Below are 22,020 nucleotides of genomic sequence, written 5' to 3' on the forward strand. Positions count from 1 at the left end.
CATATACTTAAAAGGAGATTAGACTCAAACTCGTGTTATACCTCTTTTACAAAAAATTGAGAGATTAATCTCAAGATAAATTTTAGTATCCCAAGAGATTAATTCTTAATTTTTTATCAAAAGATATTTCGAATTAAAAAAATTATTATTTAAACAACACTCTTTTACACCAATCTTTTCAATATCTTCTAATCATACCAATCATCTTGTCATGCATTTATTTTTATTATTTTTATGTCTTTGTTATAAAATATTATATAAATATATTTTATAAACATAATTCCTCCGCAGAAAATAAACCGTGTTCAATAACTAAGTTGGATCTAAATTGCTGTCAAGTATTGAACAATAAAAAGCAGATGAACCCAAGTGAAGAATGGCCATAGACTTCATTTATCCACTCGTATCCCCTGTCACATATTTGTATCTGTCGTATCTCTCTGTATGTGTGTTTCATGATACTCTCTAAAAAACAAATTCAAATTTCTTTCAAGAAAAAAGAGAAGGGTAGAATCTCAGTGAATTTTATTCTCCACTGCAAGTGGCAAGCCCATAACCTGGCCCAGTTAGGGTCTCAAGGTTCAGATCCAACCCTCAACATACGGAGAAAAAAGTATAAATATATTTTTGTCCCCATAAATTAGCATTTTTTTTGGTTGTAAGTTTACTTTTTTAGTTTTAGTTTGTATAAGTTGAAGCTTTTCTAATTTTGGTCCTTATAATTTATTTTTTCATTTTAAATTTTTGTAATTTTGTATTTTTTCAATTTTAATCCCTTTAAAATTTTAATTTTTTCATCTATAATTTTCATAAATTTATAATTACATGAGTCAAAATTGGAATAAAAAAACTTCAAAAATTAAAAATTAACAAAATATCTTACCATAAATAAAATTTTAAAAAATACAAACTTATGAAAATTAAAAATAAACAAACAATTTGATAGCAATCAAAATTAAATAATACAAACTTAAAGAATGAAAAACATATTTAAGATCAAAAAGAAAAAAAAAAAGAGTGAGATTATTGAACTTAGAAGTTAGAAGCACACAAAAACAAAACACCAATCACAGCCATTCATTGAATGAGAGGCTATCCATAATCTCATCCTCACTTAGGCTCATGAGTCACAGCCACACATCCACGTTGCCTCCTCTTGCTTCCCTATTAAACTTTACGAGCCATAACATAACATGGAACCTGAAAATCTAGTTTCTTACAAGGCTCTACTCTACTGCTTCACCTTCTGCTCTAGAAAATTCAGTGGTGATACATGGCTTCGGCTACTCTCTCTGTAGCCAAACCAGCCCTTCAGGTTCAACATGCTACTCATTCATTCACTTTTCCATGTTTCAACTTTCATTAATAACATGCATCATCAGAAAGTTGTACTATTAGCATTTAGCAGTGCCATATTGTGCAAAAGTTAAGGTAACTTTTTATAATAGTGTTTTTTTTTTCATTCCTTGGTTTATTCAGGCAAATGGGAAAGGCTTCTCTGAATTCTCTGGCCTCCGCAGCTCATCAGGCTTCCTTCCCTTTTCTAGAAAATCTTCAGAGGATTTCCATTCTGTCATTGCCTTCCAGACCTATGCAGTAAGTTATTGCTTCCATTAATGAGTGCCTAATTTTATTGTAAAATAAAAATACTAATTTAGTGAATATAGATATACAAGAAGTTATCATATATCATATAGATATACATCCAGAAATTTGTAACAAGACCAAAATTTTCAACACATTAATGTAACAACACCTTTTTTTCCAGATGATCTTAAAACCATGGTTTTCATCATACTTTCATAAAAAAAGGTCCTTTAGATTCATATTTTGACTTTTCTAGAAGTTATTAGACCACATTAATGTGTTTGCATCAAGAATGCATACCTCAATTCGTGATCATCATTTTGTACATGTTCTTGCTTTCATGTCTAGGAACTAGATAGATCAGAGTTTGATCTAGGCCTTTCTTTTGAATAAATATAGAATGAAACAAGGAAAGTAAACAGCAAAAGGGTGAACCTATGAATTGTTAATTAAACATGATGGTATCCAAAAAGTTAATTAGAAAAGTAAAAATGTGCTGTGTTTTAACAATGCTGCAATTACATGTACTTTTGAAGGTTGGAAGCAGTGGAGGATACAAGAAGGGTGTGACAGAAGCAAAACTGAAGGTTGCCATAAACGGATTTGGAAGGATTGGAAGGAACTTCTTGAGGTGCTGGCACGGTCGCAAAGACTCCCCTCTTGATGTCATTGCCATCAACGACACCGGTGGCGTGAAACAAGCCTCTCACCTTCTCAAGTACGATTCGATCCTCGGAACCTTCGATGCTGATGTCAAGCCTGTTGGCAGCGACATCATCTCTGTCGATGGAAAGGAAATCAAAGTTGTCTCTGACCGCAACCCTGCCAACCTTCCTTGGAAGTAAGCCTCTTTTTTTTTATCATCCACAAAACCACAAATATTAGTTGTTAGTTTTTGTTAGCGGGGGAATTCGAACCCGCGACTTCTCCCCTCTTCCTTTCTCCCTACAACTACTAGATCAACCATACATTTCCGAAGTAAGCCTCTTTTTCATTTCCATGCCAACTAGTTAACTCAATTTTTTGAAGAAAGTGGTGTGACTATGTGCTATTGTTGCAGGGATTTGGGGATAGACTTGGTGATTGAAGGAACTGGGGTGTTTGTAGACAGAGAAGGTGCAGGGAAACACATTCAAGCAGGAGCTAAGAAGGTGCTCATTACTGCTCCTGGTAAAGGAGACATCCCCACATATGTGGTTGGTGTCAATGAGTATGATTACAGCCCTGATGAACCCATCATCAGCAATGCATCTTGCACCACTAACTGCCTTGCACCCTTTGTCAAGGTCCTTGATCAGAAATTCGGTAATGTGCCTTGTCACAACCACATTTTTTTTTCTCTATCAAGTTGCCCCATCCATGAAATTGAAGAGTGCTTCAAATGAAACAAAACAAGTAAAATCTCACTTTAATAACTAAAACTTTACTTTAAAAAATGTCACTCACTTTAATTAATCCTTGTTTCTGGTGGTGGAAAAGGGAGTAAAAAGGACATAACATGAATGACATTTTTTTAAGTCACAGATTAAAGTAAACTTTTAGTGAAATTAAAAACTAAAATGAATCAACATGGTGTAGTATGATTAACAGATAACCATGTTTGTTGAGTATATGATCAGGATTCGATCTCTTGGTCCATATGCATAGAATAACAATTGTTGAGAGACGTTAGTCTTTACAGAATATCCATGTTTCGAAACAAGGGTATATTTTGAGGCCAATAGTCAAATAAATCTCAATACCTTGAATAATTAGTCATTCGACCCTAGAGAATACCCTTGTTTCGGATTTAAAAAAAAAAAAAAAAAAGACCTATAGGAATACAATATTAGAGACTAAAGTGAAGGTTTACATGTTTTAAAGATCATATTATTCTCTACTATGCATGCCAATAGAAACTCACACAATCCATGACAGGTATCATCAAGGGCACCATGACCACCACTCACTCCTACACCGGCGACCAAAGGCTTCTCGACGCGAGCCACCGTGACCTGAGGCGCGCCAGGGCGGCAGCTCTCAACATTGTCCCCACTTCAACAGGAGCAGCAAAGGCAGTGGCCCTTGTCCTCCCAACCCTCAAGGGCAAACTCAATGGCATTGCACTCCGTGTGCCAACACCAAACGTCTCAGTGGTGGACCTCGTTGTTCAGGTCTCAAAGAAGACCTTTGCAGAAGAAGTGAATGCAGCATTCAGAGAGAGTGCAGACAATGAGCTCCAGGGAATCCTCTCTGTGTGTGATGAGCCACTTGTGTCTGTTGACTTCAGGTGCACTGATGTGTCCTCAACCGTTGACTCATCGTTGACCATGGTCATGGGAGATGACATGGTTAAGGTGATTGCTTGGTATGACAATGAGTGGGGCTACTCCCAAAGGGTTGTGGATTTGGCTGACATTGTTGCCAACAAGTGGAAGTGAGAGCCATCAAATTCTGAATTGGTAATTCAATTATTATATGTATGTACCATGCCATTGTAGTTTTGTATGCTTACTACTACTACTACTACCACTACAAACACTTGTTGCTTCATTTTTCATTCTAAAACTTGTACTGAGAAACAGAACCATCAATTTTCTCTGCCTTCTCATTGTGCAATAAAATTCTTACCTTGAAATCTGAATGTTGATTATGATTCTAGGCCTTGGGGTCACGAACAAGATGGATAATGATTGCATGTTTAAGCAAATATCATATATGAGAAGATCAACGTACATTCTCTCAAAAGTACTAATCAGTGCGAAAACAATTAGTTGAAAAATGCCAGCATATTTATGCTTTATTGTGTCCAAACTTTTATTATTTGAATATTCTTAATTTTTATTCTGACTAAATACTACCTAAATATGCAAACATATATTTCTTGCACTATTTTTTTTACACTACTTCTAAACTCTTTATTTTTTATAATAAAATAAATAGCCAACTTTACCTTCATTAATTAATTTTTTTCTGAAACTTACCAAAGGCTATTTGGTTTAACGTAAATTATACTACTGTAAGTTACTATATTTTTGGGGTTGCGGTTTGCTTTAGGCAAAAAATGAAATTAATTAAAAATGGAAAATGGAGAAATGGTATAGAAAAATATAACAGAGCTTGGATACGACCAGTGTATAATTGCCTCGTGGTATAGATAAATATAATAGAGCTTAGATAAATCTACTACGAGATTGATCTAAATTAACTTTTGGTCTAAGGTTTAGTTTTCTTAAAAGGTCATTATGTTAAAAATTAATAAGAAAATATAATATGTATAAAATGTTTCCTACCATTCAATTCCAAACTAGTATGTTATTGTTAAGTTTGTTAACTACTCTAAAATCATACAAAACCTATTTTTTAACTGATTAACAATCTATAAAAAAATTTACATTAAAAAGTATATATCAATTAAAATCAAAGGATAAATGACCCTAAAAGTGAGGCATTATCAATTTAGTTCCCAAAAATAATAAAATTCTAAATAGATTTCTGAAAGTGTAAATCATCTCTCATTCTAATCCAAAATTAAAAAAATTGTATGACTTAAATAATAATAATATTATTAATATACTTTTGATCATTTTATCCCAAAATGTATCGATCCAATGAGAAGAAAATTAGTTAGATATTATCTAAGAAGTATCAAATATCTCTTGGGTAGAGAAAAAAAATATTAATAACTAAAATGACAATAAATAATTAAAATTAAGAACTAAAATAATAACAGTATAAGAACTTTCGGAGACATTATTTAAAAAAAATACTTTTTGAATAACTAAATTCACATCCCATTACATTTTCAAAGACGAAATTAGTATTTTTTTTTTTTAAGTATAAGATACATCTAACTGAATATAAATGACTAATCCTTCGACGTTAGTCTAATTCTATCAAACGAATAAGAGAGAAAAACAAAAATTTATCAATACTTGAGTGTCTCTTCTTTATATATATAAGAACTTGAGCGTCTCTTTAGAAAATACACATAATTAATTACTTTCTACAGTTATATGTTTTAATATAAAAAATTTAATTGAGATTAATTTGAATACACATCTTAATTACTTTTAAAGATTTAAATTATTTTATTTAACTTTAAAAAAAATGTGCCCCTAATAGATAAATAATTAATAGTTTCTATATAATTTTTTAGAGACAGCATTTTGAAGGCCTTTAGAAGGACGGCACAGAGATTTTCTTCTCCATTAAAACTTTCTTTTTGTATTCCTGTTATTAAAAAAAATCATATAGAATGACGACTGTTGTAGTTATCAAAAGTTTAATCATAACAAAATCCTTGAAACACGATGACTAAATTAATTAAGATAAAAATTAAGTTATTTTTAATAATAATACCTTAGTGTTGTAATTGATCTTTTACGTAACAAACTGAGTTTCAAAAGTTTATTTTATATTGTTAAAAAAAAAGTGACTCCAAACTTAAAAGGAAAACTGTATTTTATCTTTTAGCGTTATGTTTTAATAATCAAACTTAATAATGATTAAATTTATAAAAATTGAGTCATAGTTAGCCTGCCCCAATTAATTATATTTAAACAGTTTTAATATAAATGATATTTAAACTAAAAATATAAGTTAGTTACATTTAACTAGTTCACCCTAACGATTAAATTTATTTTTAGCTAAAATATATTTTTCATCCTCATAAATATAAAAATATTTAAAATTCTTCAAAAAAATTCAATATATTTTTTATTTTCACAAAATTAAAATACATTGATTTTTGGGTTAAATATTCGAACCTACCCAGATGACTTTTTACATCAATTATATTAAAAAAAATATCACATTTTACATCAATTATATCCACAATCAATATAAAAAATATCACATTTATAACGGTTATATGTATAACTGGTGTAAAAAGTCATCCAAAACTATGTTGTGATTAAAAGTAATATATTTTAATTTTATAAGAAAAAAATATATTAAAATTTTTACATAGACTTCAAATATTTTGATATTTATGAGGATGAAATATATAGTTTATCGTTTGTTTTATAAAGTTAAAACATTGCTTTATTCCTGAAGATTTATTGGTTAAAAGGCCCACACATTGGCGCCAGTCACACCAATAAATTTTCATATAGATATTGGGCTTAAATGGTTTGAGAGAGACCTCAGGCCTAAACTAGTCATGGCATTTGGAATTTTTTGAGAAAAAAAATAGTAGAATGTTATAATATTTCATTTTTTTATCATCATGTTATTTTTTCATTCTTTTTATTAAGCTAATTTTTAGTTTCAGACCCGACTGGGTTCTAAACAGTTAATTTTGTCTTTGTCATTCAAAAAATAACCAAGTTTCTTTAAAAAAATAAGGCAAGTGCTTCATGCACCCCAAAAATTGCCTTCTGCACCTTTCTGGAATGTTTATTTTTTCATTTTTTTTATCTTCCATATTGATAAATCCAGAATATAAAACGCTTAACTAATCCAGAATGTACTTTTACATTTTAGATTGACCAATCAAGAAGACAAAAAAGGGGGCAATAAGCAATTGCCAAAATAAAGGGGAGGGAGGATATCATGTTTCAAGACATGCTACATGCAACTATGCAAGTAGTAGTAAGTAGCTAGCTGTTGTTAGATTCATGTGATCTTATGCTAAAAAGGCTTGGGAAAATGTAATTAGGGGTGTGAAAATGAGTTTGGTAAGATGGATTGGTCCAAATGTCCAATTGACTTGATGCATTTTTTGAGTTGAGGTTGTTGCTTCATGTACCTCCAATTATTGCTTGTTGCGTTTTATTGTATTCTAGAAAAACCAATCCAGAATATAATTTACATGTTGGATTGAGTTTTTCAAAATGTAATTGGGTGCACGAAGCAATAATTGGATGCGTAGGAAGTTTTAGTGTTGAGCCTTAAAAATCTAAACTCGAAAATATTTTGGTTCAGGATTAGCCCATCTTTTTATTTTGCTAAATTGGCTAGCTCATGATGGGTTGGACTAGTCTTTTAGTTATTTTATATAATTATAAAAGGGTAAAACTTCTTGCATTTCCATTACTCCTACACGGAAAATGGACTTTTCATGATGCAATGGAAAAGTGTAGGAAATAATAATGGAAGTATAGGAAGCAACAACCATTATAAAATTAGAAATGAGAAATTTAATACTACATTTGGATTGTTGCTTCCTATACCTTTTCCAAAATGATTTTTTACCTTTTTATTAGTCATTCCAAAAGCCAAAAACGAGGTGCATGAACATAATTTTATATTTTGGATTAGTCATTCTAGAAGCCGAAAAAGGATGCATAAAACAACTTGAAAGTGCAGAAAGTAACAACCCTACGTGTGTTTTAAAAAAATGTGAATTGGATTTAGACTTTAATGAACTACTTTGTCTATTTCTTATAAAAATAGTTAAACATGATCTTTCATGGTTGTTTATTTTATTTGTTTAGATTATAGGTATCATCCATGAGAGACAATTAATCATTATGGTCTGCAAATAATATTTAGGATTCAAATTCAAAATCATTGATCAAGTTGAAATAACTGAATAATACTTTGATCCACAAGCTTGAGTATTTGTTTCACACTTTCACCAAAATCTCACATTTCAAATACACGTTCAATAGAATGACAACCTCACAAAACATTGGCGTTGGATAGAAAAAGTAAACTTTAGGAGTTGATTTATAAGAGGTAGCGTTAGGACTTAAGCACAATGTTAGAACAAAGCTTGAAGAGTATGAAACTCCTAGTTTAGTTTTTGGTTTGATAAGTTTACAATGTCTAACCCATTTTGATAGGTGAGACATTTGTATTGATTGTTTTTAGTATAGACATTTGTGTGTTTTAGTTTCTTTTCTTTTTTTTAATCTTTTTCATGCCTTGAGTTTGATCAGTTATGAAATAGATGAATAATTTTTTGTCTCTAAGTTTCTTAAAAATTCACTTCTACTTGAAATTTGGTTAGCAACATTGAATTAATCGATTGTCTCACTTGGTAATCAATTGTTCAAGCCGGTTTCAGAAGAAAGAAGGTTTTGCAGTTTAGGATAATTGATTACTCAGCTCCTAGAAACAAAGAGAATCTCTATGTCTAAATCTATAATCGATTATCAGACATGATAATCGATTATCCAGTCAGCATAGAAGGAAATGATATTCTCATATTGAAATAAATTAATTGATTACCCTTTTTGATAATCGATTGACTAGTTTTCGAAATTGCAAAACAAAGGGGATTTTGACAAATTAATCGATTACTTGTTTCTATAATCAATTAGATCTGTTTTAACTATTAAAACTTATAAATATTCCTATGTGTTTTCTTTTTTAAAGAGACTTTTGATTAGTTTGGAATTTGTGAAAAACATTTCAACACAGTCTTAAAGAAGAATAAGACTGCAATAGTTTGAAGATTGAAGTTGATCAAAGAATCACTCATTTTTCAATCATGTATTGATCAACTTGTGAAGAAATATTGAAGATCAAAGGGTTACACATTTTAGGGTGTATTCAATCCTTATTTTTTAATCTTTTTAAAGTGTTGTTCTTGGTTAGAATTACTAGGGATGTTGAAGAATTGATAGGTTTTATTTCTAGATCTTTTCTTGTAGGGTTCAAGAGAAAGATTGTTTCTATTAGAGAATTATATGAGCATAGTGCTTGTACCAGTGTTCTCTACATAGTGGATGTTTTAAGAAGACTTGGAACAAACTGGATGTAGGTCCGGATTGGATTGAACTAGTATAAACTCTTGTGTGATTCTCTTATTCTCTATAACTATGTGTTTTGCAATCATCTTAGGAGTGGAATCAATTTCAAAGGGCCATCATAAAAGTTTTTATTTTCTAAAGATCTTTTGAGAAAACTTTGATTGATTTGAAAGATTGTTTTTAATCGGTATTAAGAATGATTTAGTAAAGATTTTGAAAGAATCTATTCAACCTCCCTTCTAGATTCTCGGCCTGATCCAACACACAAGAGGATAGCTCAACCCAAAAGATTGGTTCATTAGGTGGAAGAGCCTAAGGCTTAAGGCCTAAATACCATATCAAGTAGTTTATTCTACTCAATGTAGGACTCTTAACATTGTTACCCCCTTTGAGGGTCAACTTTCACTCTATCAACATTGACCAATAATAGTCTTTTTTTCATGGACGACTTCACTCATCTATCGATATTCGATTTGCACCTTAGTTTATCCTATTGATAATTCTTTCTGTGACCTAACTCTCAATGAAAACACAAATTGTTAGGACTTAAGTACGAGAGGAGAATTCAACCCAAAAGACTAGTTCATTCATTAGGTAGAAAAATCTCAAGACTTAAGTAGCACATCAAATAATTTATTTTACTCAATGTCTGACTACTAATATTACACGATGTGTTTAATTTTAAGATATTTATAAAAATAGAACGTTGGAAGCATTAACTAATATTTTCTTTCTCTTAAAAAAATTAATATTTTCTTCGGGCCATTTTTTATCATTGTTTTTCATTTTATAATGTATATATACTTTATTTGTTAAGACTGATATTAATTGTTAATTAAAATTTCAGTTTTTTCTGTCATTTTAGATAAGTTTCAATACTAAAATAAGAATAACCGATGAGAGAAGTACATATATGGTCACCCTAAAAAAAAGTACATATGTGATCCTTGTTCGCATAAACTATTTTCTTTCCTATTATACATACATCATGTGACAAAGAAAGTTACTTGGATTAAGAAATAACATATTTTGGTTTAATTTTTAAAATAAAAATTATTGTAAAAAACTTTTCCATTAAATTATAAATAAAAATCATTTTATAATAGTAAGATAAAAAAAAACAAGAACATTGTGCTTACAATAATTTTTTACAACATTTTTTAATTTTTTTTTTCATTACATTGCTCATCTTATTTCTACATTTTTCTATCTCTCTTCTTGTAAAATATCTGGGTAATAACAACATTGAATCTGAGGTCATAGTTTTCTTGTCACAATTGGATTGTCCAAAACTGATACACTGCACTTTGTTTACACCTCATCAAGAACTAACGTGTTCTTGTCCTCACTTTAGTGGAAGCTGAGTTTCCTAGCTAGCCCCTTTGACAGTTAGACTTGTTGTTGGCTAGCTTATCACTGTTTGGCCAATTTAATTATGTCTGCTATTTTATCACCGTGCATAAAATGTAATTAAATACTAATCGTATGTAGGAATTAATTAACAAATTGTGTAAACTAAATCAATACTAGTTTCCTTTTTATTTGGTAAACTATATCGCAAGAAACATAGCTACATTCAACAGGAGATAAATCCAAGAGATAAGGCCCTAAGCCCATTGGAAGCAAGAAGCCTTGTAACTAATTAGCCACACAATTTTCTCCCTTAATCTTTTACGTAATCTAAGTCCGAAGATGACATAGACCCAACCCAAATTGACCAATTTCCCCTCTCGCAAACCCTGCATTACAGCCACCTTGGAGGAGTACAGAACTACGTTAGAGATAAAATGCAGAACTCCATTTTGTTTGATGTATATTTTCATCACAAAAAATAAAAGAAAAGAAGGAGAATTGATATTCTATATATTCAAATTTTAAACAGATTACAGATAAAAAAAAAATGTATAAACAGACTGTAGATCGAACTTCTTAATTTGAATTTTCAAACCATTAAACAATCTTCCACAAAAGTAAAACAAATTTTCCTCTTAACATCCAAACGCACCGACAAAGTGAAATAATTTGACATTAGAATCAGATTGCACAATAATTGTAAATTGAACCCATGCTGCATAACATTGTTCCTTTTTTTACGTTGTTTACTAACAACTTTTTATGAAACGTCAAAAAAAGTCATGGGCGCCTAGATTGTGTAGGTAAACGATGGTCCACCACGTTTGATTTTTGACCATCAAATAGGTGTAAGGTGGCAGACAAGTCCTCCATAGTCCACAGCAATGGATGTCCACCAATATTCAAACTTCCAAATTAACAACAAAACTCTGCAATCACGTGGTGGTTTGTTTTATTTGCAAAACATAACTTTCATGTTTACACGCTTCAGGTAAGGATAAAAAAAGAAAAGAACCTTGATTATTTGATGTTATTTTTTGGATTACCATATATCATAATAAAATATCTATTAATTTTATTAATGATTGGTTTTGTTAAAAGTTCTAATTCATAGTAAAAAAAAAAATCTAATTATTTTTTTCCTTTATAAAACTCAAATAAATACACATTTTCATGTATATTTTATGAAATATAAAAATTCTTAATTTTTTATTCAACCTTTATTTGGAGTTTTTCCAACAATAAATCATACACACTATAATTACACTTTCTTTTTATCTCTTCATTAAACCGTTCGTCTGGGCTTCAAGCAATGTCAGACATCATAGGCACTGTATCATCATTTTACATTGTCACCAGCTAACATTGCTATTCTGATCTATCAGTCAAAGTTGAAACGAGTTAAGTTGGAAAAAAAATCTATTCAATACTGGAAATTATCGGTAGAAGAGTCACTGAAGAAGAGTCCAACTCGTTAGAGTCACACTGTTTACCAAAATTGCAATTGCACTTTTTTTTTTGAAATAAAATTGTAATTCGATAACGGATAACATTTACCAGTTACAACTACACCCACCATCTTCGTGGATAATATTTCCCATATTAAAATAATTGAAGTTTCCAAAGCTACAATAACAATTTAATATTTTTTTGTCCTAGCTAATGCTTCAGTCATTATGCACATCTTAAGGAATAAAAAAGTCATTATGCACCTTAAAATATATATGCCCACGTGCCAAAGTGCAAGGAAACCACGTTAAACATCGAATAACGATGCTCTTCTAGACAGCCTTTGAATTTAGTCAAAACTAGTATTAATCGGTATCCCTGTTAAACAGTTAAAGAATTGAAAATGAAGCATTTTTTAATTTTAGCATTATGCAGAATCTCGACTCATTTCCTTAGAAAGAAACAAACATAAATTATTCAGAAATAATCTTTCAAAATATCAACATTTTATGCATTGCCAATAACTAATATTGATAAATATAACTTTTGACATGATTCTTATGAAAGTAGTATTATTCTTTAGTGATTTTGAGTTTAAATACTTCTTATATAACTGTTAAATAATTAAAAGAATCTTTTATCAATCATAATAATTCTATTTAACTCAAAGTAAGATCACTAGTTTGTATGGTTGGAGGTTCAATCCACTTGATAAAAAAAAATAAAAATACATGATTTATATAAAATAAAAAATAATTTAAATATAAAAAAACTTTAGCATGAATCAAACAAGCATTATTCCTCCTTCTAAACTTGGCACATGAGTTTTCAACACAAATTAGTTGTAGAGAGAGTTAATAAATTTTTACTAACAATACAGAAGAAAAAAATAATTTTAAATTAAAATCATTTTTTTATTATGTGTCCAAGATATATTTCATCTAAAAGTTAGAGACTAATTCTTCAACATACTATATAGATTCATTTAAGATTTGAACTGTCATAGAGAGAGGAGAATTGAGCCAACTTAAAAACTCTATAGTTAAAAAATTATTTACTGCAAAAACTGATCTTTTATGCCCGTTCACATGGGGAGTGCCCAGTGGGGCCACGTTTCGGGTCCAGTGTCTTTTCCGCAACAATATTCAATTCAATCACCACCACTTTCTACTTTGTCATTTCCGGGACCAGAGGATCATCATATGGCAGATCTATGATTCCCCCCAAAATACAGAAAGAACATAGATATCTCGCAAAATACAACTGGCTCTTCAACCTATAGAACAAAAGCAACAGAACAATAGTAGCATGTGGCTCGGCTTGAAAGGATAAACATGATGATGAATAATTATTTTGGTCATATTAAATAATTAATAATTCAAGGAGAAACTGACATGATAGGATATAATTATATAAAATTGTACATAGGAAGTGGAAATGTGAATGTGTGGCAGGGTGATAAAAATGAAAAGAGAAGCAACAATAATAAAGTGAATGAGAAATTTAAATATCACGGACTAAAATATCTATTCACTCGAAATTTAAATGTCACGGTCTCTTTTGCACTCAGGAGGAGAGATATGAGGATAGCGTTTAGTGTCAGTGCAGTAGTTGTAGATGGTGTATTTCTGGCGCACCCATCTGAGCCTACGCCACTGGGCGGCGTCAAGGTCACGGAACTCAGGCTGGTCCCACCACCTCTTGCCCTGCGTGTCGCAGAACTTGGCGTTCACCGAAGCCTCGCACCCGTCGATGTGAAACCCCTTGTACGCTGCTATGAAGGGTGCTTTCGACCAATCCGTTTTCTCCAAACCACCCCTCGTTGCCCAGTCATCAGCGTTCCACAAACTGTTGTAGATCTTCATTGGCTGGTCGAATGGGAATTTCACTCCCAAGTCCTTGCTGTTCTTGAACACCCTGATTGGCACCTCGTCCACAAAGAACCTGCACATCCCCAACATCAAATCTTTCTCCTTAAACATCTCACAAGTTCTTTTTTTTATTTCCTTTTAACCAATAAATATTATTCTTCTAGTTTTAGTAAAAATATCAGTAGTAAAGATTTGAACCTTTCCTTTCCAACCATCAATGTTAATCATATATCTGCAAGTTTTTACTTAGATTTTAAAGTCTAATCTTAAAAAATTTCACTTTGTTATTTTGGTCCCATCATTGGCAGATGGAGGAGGAGTGAGCATTTCCAAGTTTCAACATAAAGTTTAAAATTTGCAAGCCGGAATGTCCTGCAAACAACTGTTATAGGTTCTGATTCCATTTTAAAGTTTAGATTTAGGTTGAATTTAACTACAACACTAACTCATTTTAGAATGTGTTTGTTCTCCATTTATATACATTATTTTTAAGTATAAGACTGGGATTTCCAAGAAAGGGTGAAAAATGAAAAAAGGGTATGAAAGAGTTTGAGTGAAGTGTGCTTACACAATCTGATACAAGTTCCAGAGAATGGAGTATCTGTGGTATTCTTTCGTGGGATCAAACCAGAGATAGATTCTTTGCTCTCTATCACCCTTGCCTCCGGTGAACACATTTGTTTGCAGAATGTAAGGTTGTCCTGTTCTGTTCCCCAAGAACTCAAAGTCTATCTCATCATGCTCCGCGTTTTGGGAAGATAACTGCACAGTTCCAACCATAACAAAACAAAGGTCACGTTCACATACTACACAATGACTGAAGCAAATAAAAATAGAAACTTTTTTTTTTTTCATTTTGTGCATACATAGAAAGCAGTGACTGTGCCAGCAGAATCTCCAGGAACCATCTTTATGTACATGCTGAAGTGACCAAACAAGTAAGACCCTTTGGACTGGAAGCCAGTACCTGTACAAAGTTGTATAGAACATGAGCAATAAAGGGATAGTTAACCTTAACTTTGTTACAAGATCAAAATCTCGTGTTTACTAGTGACATGACCAAAATAATGTCGTCTTGAACTTTGTCTGGATACAAAACTTTAAGTAAGTGCTTTTGAGAGTTTTTCTACCAGGAAAAGTTTTATATTTCCAGTTAAAAAAACTCTCAAAAGTATTTCTAGCCTGTATCCAAACAGAATGATAGAATTTAAGTTTGAACATAACTCGACTCGTGAGAGTTAGTCTTCACTATTTTGGTCATATACTCATATCACTCATGAAATTTCTAAAGCCATCTACATAGGAATGAAGAAGTTATACGCACCAGTGTACTTGTCAAGATGAAGCTGAATGTCAGAACCACCATTGAAATATTTGATGTGATCAAAGGCCCATGTGGGCACGTAGTTTCGGCCAAATTGTACATCCACTGGCCTGCGTGGGTTGGCACAGAGTGCTGCAGAGGCCAGTGATGCCAAAATCACACACACCGTCCACATAGAAGAAGAAGAACCCATTTTTTCTGTGTGCCTCAGTTTGTGAAATCTAGTGGCTAATGCAGGGTATTTATAAGCACTAGACCCTGCCCTAAAACCCTTGTTCCTCTCTCTTTCCCTCTCTACTCTGTATCCTTTTAAATATAATTTAAATTTATGTAAATACATGGTGCATCATTTGAAAAAAAAAAATCAATTTTATAGTATAATGATTAACAATATATTTAAGATTTGTTTTTTATATCAGGGTGAGAGAGGGGTTATATCAGGATGAGAGAGTTGGGGGAGGACAGAGAATCCTGCATTTTGCTTTAGTTAGGATTTAGTGTTGGAAACAACTAATATTGAGACACTATTACGCGTTTATTTTAATTGACTGCTAGCTAATCTGCCTAATCATCAATCATTTTCATATTAGAGAATTGTTATTTATTTACAATAATAATACATTTTCGCATGCATTTTAGGCTATTTTTTAGATCACTTCGAATAATTGTTTCCCGACACTTGATGATTATTTACTCCAATTATAATTTTTTTTATTATATTTAACATAATTTTTAATGGGAAAAATATTGAGATAAGATTTAGAGACAAAAATGAATGATGAGGTTTTTGGTACAGAAATAAATGATCAGTTTTTTTTTTAACCATAGGGGATAATGGTTTACATGGAAGAGCCAATTATTCTTTGTAAGTTAATTATGAATGTCTTAATACTCATTGCATATCATAGTGTCAATTATTAATGTCTAAATACTCATTGTAAGTTTCTTTTATTCGCTATTGCTTTAGATTTACATTTACATTTTTTTTTTCTTCTTAAAATTGAACACATGTAGGTTCTTTAGTACCTTCATTATTTGAGCTTTCATTATTTTACCTTGGAAAAAAAAGTGCTTCCTCTTCTTGCTTAATTCTACCTTACTGTGTTTAAGATAGTTTGTAATTAGCATCATATGTGCTATATTTAAAGTCAACATTTTTTTGTATGTTTTTTCTTGTGATTACTTAGTTTCTTCATATCTCTATTTACTATATATCCATACAATTTATACAAATTGATGTTAACAACTTGTGTTTGTGTTTTAATTTTCTTGTTTTGAGAGAAATTTTCACTATTCTAATAATTTACTATGTTAGCACAAACACTCATCATGTATTCCGTATTCCCACTTTACTTTAGAAATTCAATATGTTGAAGTTCTTCCTTTAATTTATTTAGAGCCAAATAAATATAAACAACAATCATAATAGGAAAAGTAAAAGAGAGATAATAGGATTATAATATAGGACTAGAAATTAAGTAAGTTGACTCCTAACATATATATTCACCATGATTGTAATATGCACAATGATGATGATCTAGAAGCATTTAAAAAACTTAAATTTTGATATATTTCAATCCTGACATTTAAATTAACCCATTTAACTGATGTTAAATATAGTGGAGTTAAAAGATTAAGATAATAATAAAAAAATCAAATAGTGAGAACTAAGTGGAAGAGCAAACATACTAATTATAAATTTAATATGTGACAAAAAAATTCCTCTAAATTTTAATGTTCTTTCACATTATTATCTACAAAAAAGTGTAGAAAATCCTATTCACAATTGACCATCTCTTTTAAGGATGACAAGTAATCGAAAATAATAACTAATTCCTAATCTAGCCTATACTTTTTCAAAAAGTAGTTTAAATACTTGTATCTCTATAAAAAAAATAAAAGAGTCCTGAGTATATCATTTAGTGTCTCAATTTTTTTGAAAACCTAATATACAAGTATACAATATCGGAAGTATTATTATTAAAGTTTAATGTTCATGCAAAAGTGTAAAACAGTTTTATATCGTCATTCAATCATAAATTATCATTTAAATTACTTTAAGATAATTATTTTAAAAGTCAACAAACTTATCATACATGATAAATTGTGATTGGATGATTATGTAAAACGTTTTACACTCATACATAACGTTTATTTTCTCTTATTAGTATGGAATGAAATAGATCATCATAAAAAGTTCACCCATAAACATAAATATTGAATCTCTCCCTCGTTTGGATATTAGTAAACCTAAAACAAAGTTCATATAATGATCCAAGATTCACTATGTTTTAAGAGAGGGTTATATAAATCATTAGGGGACTAATTATAAGATTGGTTGGATAATAAAAGAAAAATGAAAAGAGAAAAAGAACATGAATTCAATTTTCCTGTTAATAAACAACTAATAATTAATCATTAATATTTGCTGATTAAAAAAATATTAAGATGAACTTTAGGTTTAACTTGTCTACAAGTTACACATCTATCATAAAATCTCTGGACATTTTATTTCACATTGACAAATAAGTTTTATTAGAATATTGTTATATCTCCAAAATCTCCTCTCTCTCTAAGTCAAGAGTAACAGTTTCTCTTTAATTGCACCGGTTTTGTCATTTTAATTTATCCATTTTGATTCTTTCTTTCATGAATCAATTGAAGTAAACCCAGCGTTTTTATTAATCTAAATGGATATTCACTTTATACTAAAAGGAGCAAATTAAAATAACGAGGAATTAATTAATGGACCTCGAGATCGGAAATAGATGCAGCAACTAGCTGTTGTTGTTACCATTAAGGAATAGAACATGCACTGAGTATAATTTTAAGAATTCAATATTGGATTGGTGGTGCCAAGGCTAAGATTAAGAATGAGTAAAGTAGAATTACACAACATATATAATTTTATTATAGAGGCTCTGCTCTGTATTCAAACCTCACTCCTCAATTACACAGCTCAAACAATACAATGATAATAAATAATGGTAGGAATAAAGTATATGGTAAATGATGAATCAATAATACAATAAGAAACTTATGGTAGCAACCATAAACATAGTACTACATGTGAATTTAAATGTCACGGTTTCTTCTACATTCAGGTGGAAGCTGAGGGTAGCGGCTTCTGTCAGTGCAGTAGTTGTAGATGGTGTATTTCCTGCGCACCCACCTGAGCCATCTCCATTGAGAAGCATCAAGATCATGATACTGTGCTTGATCCCACCACCTCTTGCCTTGTGTAGCACAGAACTTTGCATTCACTGAAGCTTCACACCCATCAACGTGGAACCCTTTGTATTCTGCTATGAAGGGTGCTTTGGACCAATCTGTTTTCTCCAAACCACCCCTTGTGGCCCAGTCATCAGCATTCCACAAGCTGTTGTACACCTTCATGGGTTGGTCAAAGGGGAACTTCACTCCCAAGCCCTTTAGGTTTTTGAACACCCTTATTGGGATGTTATCCACTAGGAACCTGTGTGCAAACCACAATTTGATTTATTATGATGTTATTTTTTTGGTTGATAACAATAATAAAATTTAGATAAGGTGAACCTCAATATTCATCAGGATCAAAACAGGACTTTAAGCTCAACCAACCTTTACAAAGATACTTATAAATTATTTAATAATAAGATTCTTAAAATTGACAATGAGATTTCAACTCACGTTCTTGTGGAATTTGAGTACAACCCTTATCAACTCTATCACTTTTGTTAGTTTATTATGTTATTAAGCATAGTATAGTACTCATTGACAAGATGTGGGGTTTTGAGGGGACTACTTACACAATTTGATACATGTTCCACAGCACAGAGTATCTGTGGTATGCTTTTGTGGGATCAAACCAGAGAAAGATTCTTTGCTCTCTGTCACCCTTGCCTCCGGTGAACACATTTGTTTGCAAAATGTAAGGTTGTCCTGTTCTGTTCCCCAAGAACTCAAAATCTATCTCATCGTGCTCCGCATTTTGAGAAGATAACTATAGGATTCCAATCATAGCAAATAAACAAGGTTGAAGCAAAAATTTGAAAACTAGTATATATAATTTAATTAGAATATTATTAATAGTATAAAGTTTTTATACTATTGTCTAATTATGAATTGTCGCCTGTGATAAAATTGATCACTTTTGTAATAATTATTTAAAAAAATTATATTTAGAGTATGCAATGTATTAAAATAGAAAGAAATTGTGCATACATAAAAAGCAGTGACTGTGCCAGCTGAATCGCCAGGAACCATCTTTATGTTCATGCTGAAGTGACCAAACAAGTATGACCCTTTGGACTGGAAGCCAGTACCTAATGAAAATTGTATGAAACATGAAAAATTAACATACCCAAGTTAACAACTAAATATATAATAAGGGATGTTTTCATAAACTTGTTTGTTGTATTCTACATGTATGTGGTGTGATGTGGAGAAGAGGTAATATATTACGTACCAGTGTACTTGTCAAGATGAAGTTGAATCTCAGAACCTCCATTGAAGTATTTGATGTGATCAAAAGCCCAAGTGGGAACGTAGTTTCTGCCGAATGGAACATCCACTGGCCTCCGTGGAAAGGCACAGAATGCAGAAGAGGCTAGTGAAGCCAAAATTAGACACAAAGTCCACAAAGAAGAACCCATTTTCATTTCAACGAGGGAAAAGCTGAAGATGTTGTGCAAGTCTTCGTAGCTACAATGGGATATATATAGACACATGCAAGACCCTGCCTTGGAAGTTTGACTCTTCACTCCTCTAATTTCCTAAACATTTATCTTTCTTGGTCATAATCGTATACTACTTATCTTCATTATTGGGATATTAGAAAGTTAGAAGTAACAGATATTGGTCATGATCGTATACTATTTATCTTCATTATTAGGTATCGATCATTTCTTACCTGAATTGGACTGTCTCATGCAGTGTAGACATTTTATTAATAGTTAAAATTAACAAGTATAAAGTAAGACCGTAAGAGAGCGAATTTGTATTCTTATTATTTTTAAAACGAAAACATACACAATTGAATTAAAAAATGAATTAAAAAAAAGTGTATTGATTTAAGTGAAGTGAATTTCAGTTTCTTATACATGTGAGTATGAATTTCATCTTGATATTTATGTGTATAAAAAATATATTTTTAAGAAAAAAATTACACTTAATTATATTTTTTTTTATCTTTCTATAATTTTTATTTTATGATTTTAGTCTATATATTTTTAATTTAATATGTTTTGTCTCTCAATTTTCAAGAATAAACGATTTGAATTCATCTATTAGTTGATCATTCATTATTTTACTTATTAAGTAAGTTTGATATGAGATCGTTGATTTTGATGAGACATTTTAAAACCATTGATGTAATGTACATGACACTAAAATATTAACGAAAATAATAACATATAATATTAATTATGTTTATTTATTCATTAAATATTTAATTTATTTATTTTAGTTATAAAAACTTAATAAACTTTTAATTAGGTGCAATATTTAAGATGAAAAATTGTTTATATAACTTAATAAATAATTTTATATAGTTAAAGAAACAAAGTATATAATTAAATTTATCATAATAACTTTTAATATTTTTCTTACAAAGAATATAAATATGCACTCACATTTTATTTCATATCATTTTCCACCTCATTTTACAAACATCTCTCTATTTATTTTTCATTAGATTACTTATACTATATTATTATTTAATATTTTAATATTAAAATTATTTTAAATAAATAAAATATGATAATAAAGCTTTAATATTAAATAAAAAATAAATTCCTTTATGATCATTCTTGAGAACTAAATGTGTAATTAACTCGTGTAGTAATCGTATGTATAATATCTATTTTTTATATATTATATACTAAATAAGTTAAATGGTTTTAGTGACTTTGGTGGTAATAAGAAAAGTAGAGGTCATGGGTTTAAACCTATCTTTCAACCTTTCTCTTAAATTATTTTATTATCAAAGTCACTAAGTCATGTTGGGTGCTTAATTGTAGATAAATGTTAATCGGTGTTAAAACACTGATTAAGAAATTAAAAGTTTTTATTAGATGCACACAATTGTGTTTTTCATGATTTTTGTTATCTTCTTTTGTGATTTTTACAATAAATATTTTTTCCTTTTAATTTATTAATCAATATTTTTAAGAGTATTGATTCGCAAAACCCTTAGTTTTATAGTATAAAAAATATATTATGTATATTGTATACCATTACTTCGTGGGTTAATTTCAATTTTAGTTCTCTAAATACGATTATTATGTGAATTTAATTTTTATTTAATAAATTTTTTTATTATTTTAACTTCAAAGTAATATAATTATTATAATTATAAAATAAATAATATAGTATAAGTGATGCCATGGAAAAAAAATAGAGACTTGGAAAGAAAATGGATGGGAATGATATGCCAAAGAAACTGAGTACGTTTATTTATATTTAGGCTAATTTCACCTTTTGCTCCCAAAGTTTTACAATCTCGGGAATTTTGTTTCCTAAAATTCTTTTAGTGAGTTTTGCCCTCACATAATTGTCACAGAATTATCTTAATTGTGATAGTTTAAAGATAAAATCGTCACAAAATTTATGAATTGTGATGATTTTTTTTATGTGGGGGCAAAACAATTTGAAAAATAAAATTGGAGGCAAAATTTGCAAGAGTGTAAAATTTTGGGGGACAAAAAATCAATTAAACCTTATATTTATTATATGAAAAAGTATTAAGTTGTTAAATTTTTTATCAAATATTTTT

The 22,020-nt window shown here is 30.3% G+C and overlaps 3 protein-coding genes across 3 annotated transcripts; 1 reads left to right on the top strand and 2 right to left on the bottom strand.

Annotated features, from left to right (window-relative positions):
* The first annotated feature begins 1,115 nt into the window (after positions 1 to 1,115).
* LOC114390372 (glyceraldehyde-3-phosphate dehydrogenase A, chloroplastic-like) lies at positions 1,116 to 4,214 on the top strand. The gene is made up of 5 exons (XM_028351095.1): positions 1,116 to 1,315; positions 1,480 to 1,596; positions 2,124 to 2,428; positions 2,648 to 2,892; positions 3,505 to 4,214. Exons 1-5 carry the CDS (start codon positions 1,274 to 1,276, stop codon positions 4,005 to 4,007), a joined length of 1,212 nt encoding a protein of 403 aa, XP_028206896.1. The 5' UTR covers positions 1,116 to 1,273; the 3' UTR covers positions 4,008 to 4,214.
* A 9,192-nt stretch (positions 4,215 to 13,406) lies between these two features.
* Positions 13,407 to 15,504, bottom strand: LOC114390647 (xyloglucan endotransglucosylase/hydrolase 1). Its single transcript, XM_028351460.1, has 4 exons — positions 15,267 to 15,504; positions 14,809 to 14,909; positions 14,511 to 14,704; positions 13,407 to 14,015 (listed from the first exon to the last, which is right to left on the bottom strand). Exons 1-4 carry the CDS (start codon positions 15,457 to 15,459, stop codon positions 13,613 to 13,615), a joined length of 891 nt encoding a protein of 296 aa, XP_028207261.1. The 5' UTR covers positions 15,460 to 15,504; the 3' UTR covers positions 13,407 to 13,612.
* A 2,640-nt stretch (positions 15,505 to 18,144) lies between these two features.
* On the bottom strand, positions 18,145 to 19,948 carry LOC114390648 (probable xyloglucan endotransglucosylase/hydrolase protein B). The gene is made up of 4 exons (XM_028351461.1): positions 19,714 to 19,948; positions 19,470 to 19,570; positions 19,055 to 19,248; positions 18,145 to 18,741 (listed from the first exon to the last, which is right to left on the bottom strand). Exons 1-4 carry the CDS (start codon positions 19,904 to 19,906, stop codon positions 18,342 to 18,344), a joined length of 888 nt encoding a protein of 295 aa, XP_028207262.1. The 5' UTR covers positions 19,907 to 19,948; the 3' UTR covers positions 18,145 to 18,341.
* Positions 19,949 to 22,020: the final 2,072 nt, after the last annotated feature.

The sequence above is a fragment of the Glycine soja genome, chromosome 16, assembly GCF_004193775.1.
Source record: "Glycine soja cultivar W05 chromosome 16, ASM419377v2, whole genome shotgun sequence".
Classification (NCBI taxonomy): domain Eukaryota; kingdom Viridiplantae; phylum Streptophyta; class Magnoliopsida; order Fabales; family Fabaceae; genus Glycine; species Glycine soja.

Coding starts and splice junctions, on each gene's coding strand:
- LOC114390647 (XM_028351460.1), bottom strand. CDS start 15,459: ATGGGTTCTTCTTCTTCTATGTGGACGGTGTGTGTGATTTTGGCATCA. Junction 14,705..14,808: donor GCACAGTCACTGCTTTCTAT/GTATGCACAAAA, acceptor GGAACTGTGCAG/TTATCTTCCCAAAACGCGGA. Junction 14,016..14,510: donor TGGAACTTGTATCAGATTGT/GTAAGCACACTT, acceptor GGGGATGTGCAG/GTTCTTTGTGGACGAGGTGC.
- LOC114390372 (XM_028351095.1), top strand. CDS start 1,274: ATGGCTTCGGCTACTCTCTCTGTAGCCAAACCAGCCCTTCAG. Junction 2,429..2,647: donor CCTGCCAACCTTCCTTGGAA/GTAAGCCTCTTT, acceptor CTATTGTTGCAG/GGATTTGGGGATAGACTTGG. Junction 2,893..3,504: donor GGTCCTTGATCAGAAATTCG/GTAATGTGCCTT, acceptor AATCCATGACAG/GTATCATCAAGGGCACCATG.
- LOC114390648 (XM_028351461.1), bottom strand. CDS start 19,906: ATGAAAATGGGTTCTTCTTTGTGGACTTTGTGTCTAATTTTGGCTTCA. Junction 19,571..19,713: donor TCATCTTGACAAGTACACTG/GTACGTAATATA, acceptor AATTTTCATTAG/GTACTGGCTTCCAGTCCAAA. Junction 18,742..19,054: donor TGGAACATGTATCAAATTGT/GTAAGTAGTCCC, acceptor GTTTGCACACAG/GTTCCTAGTGGATAACATCC.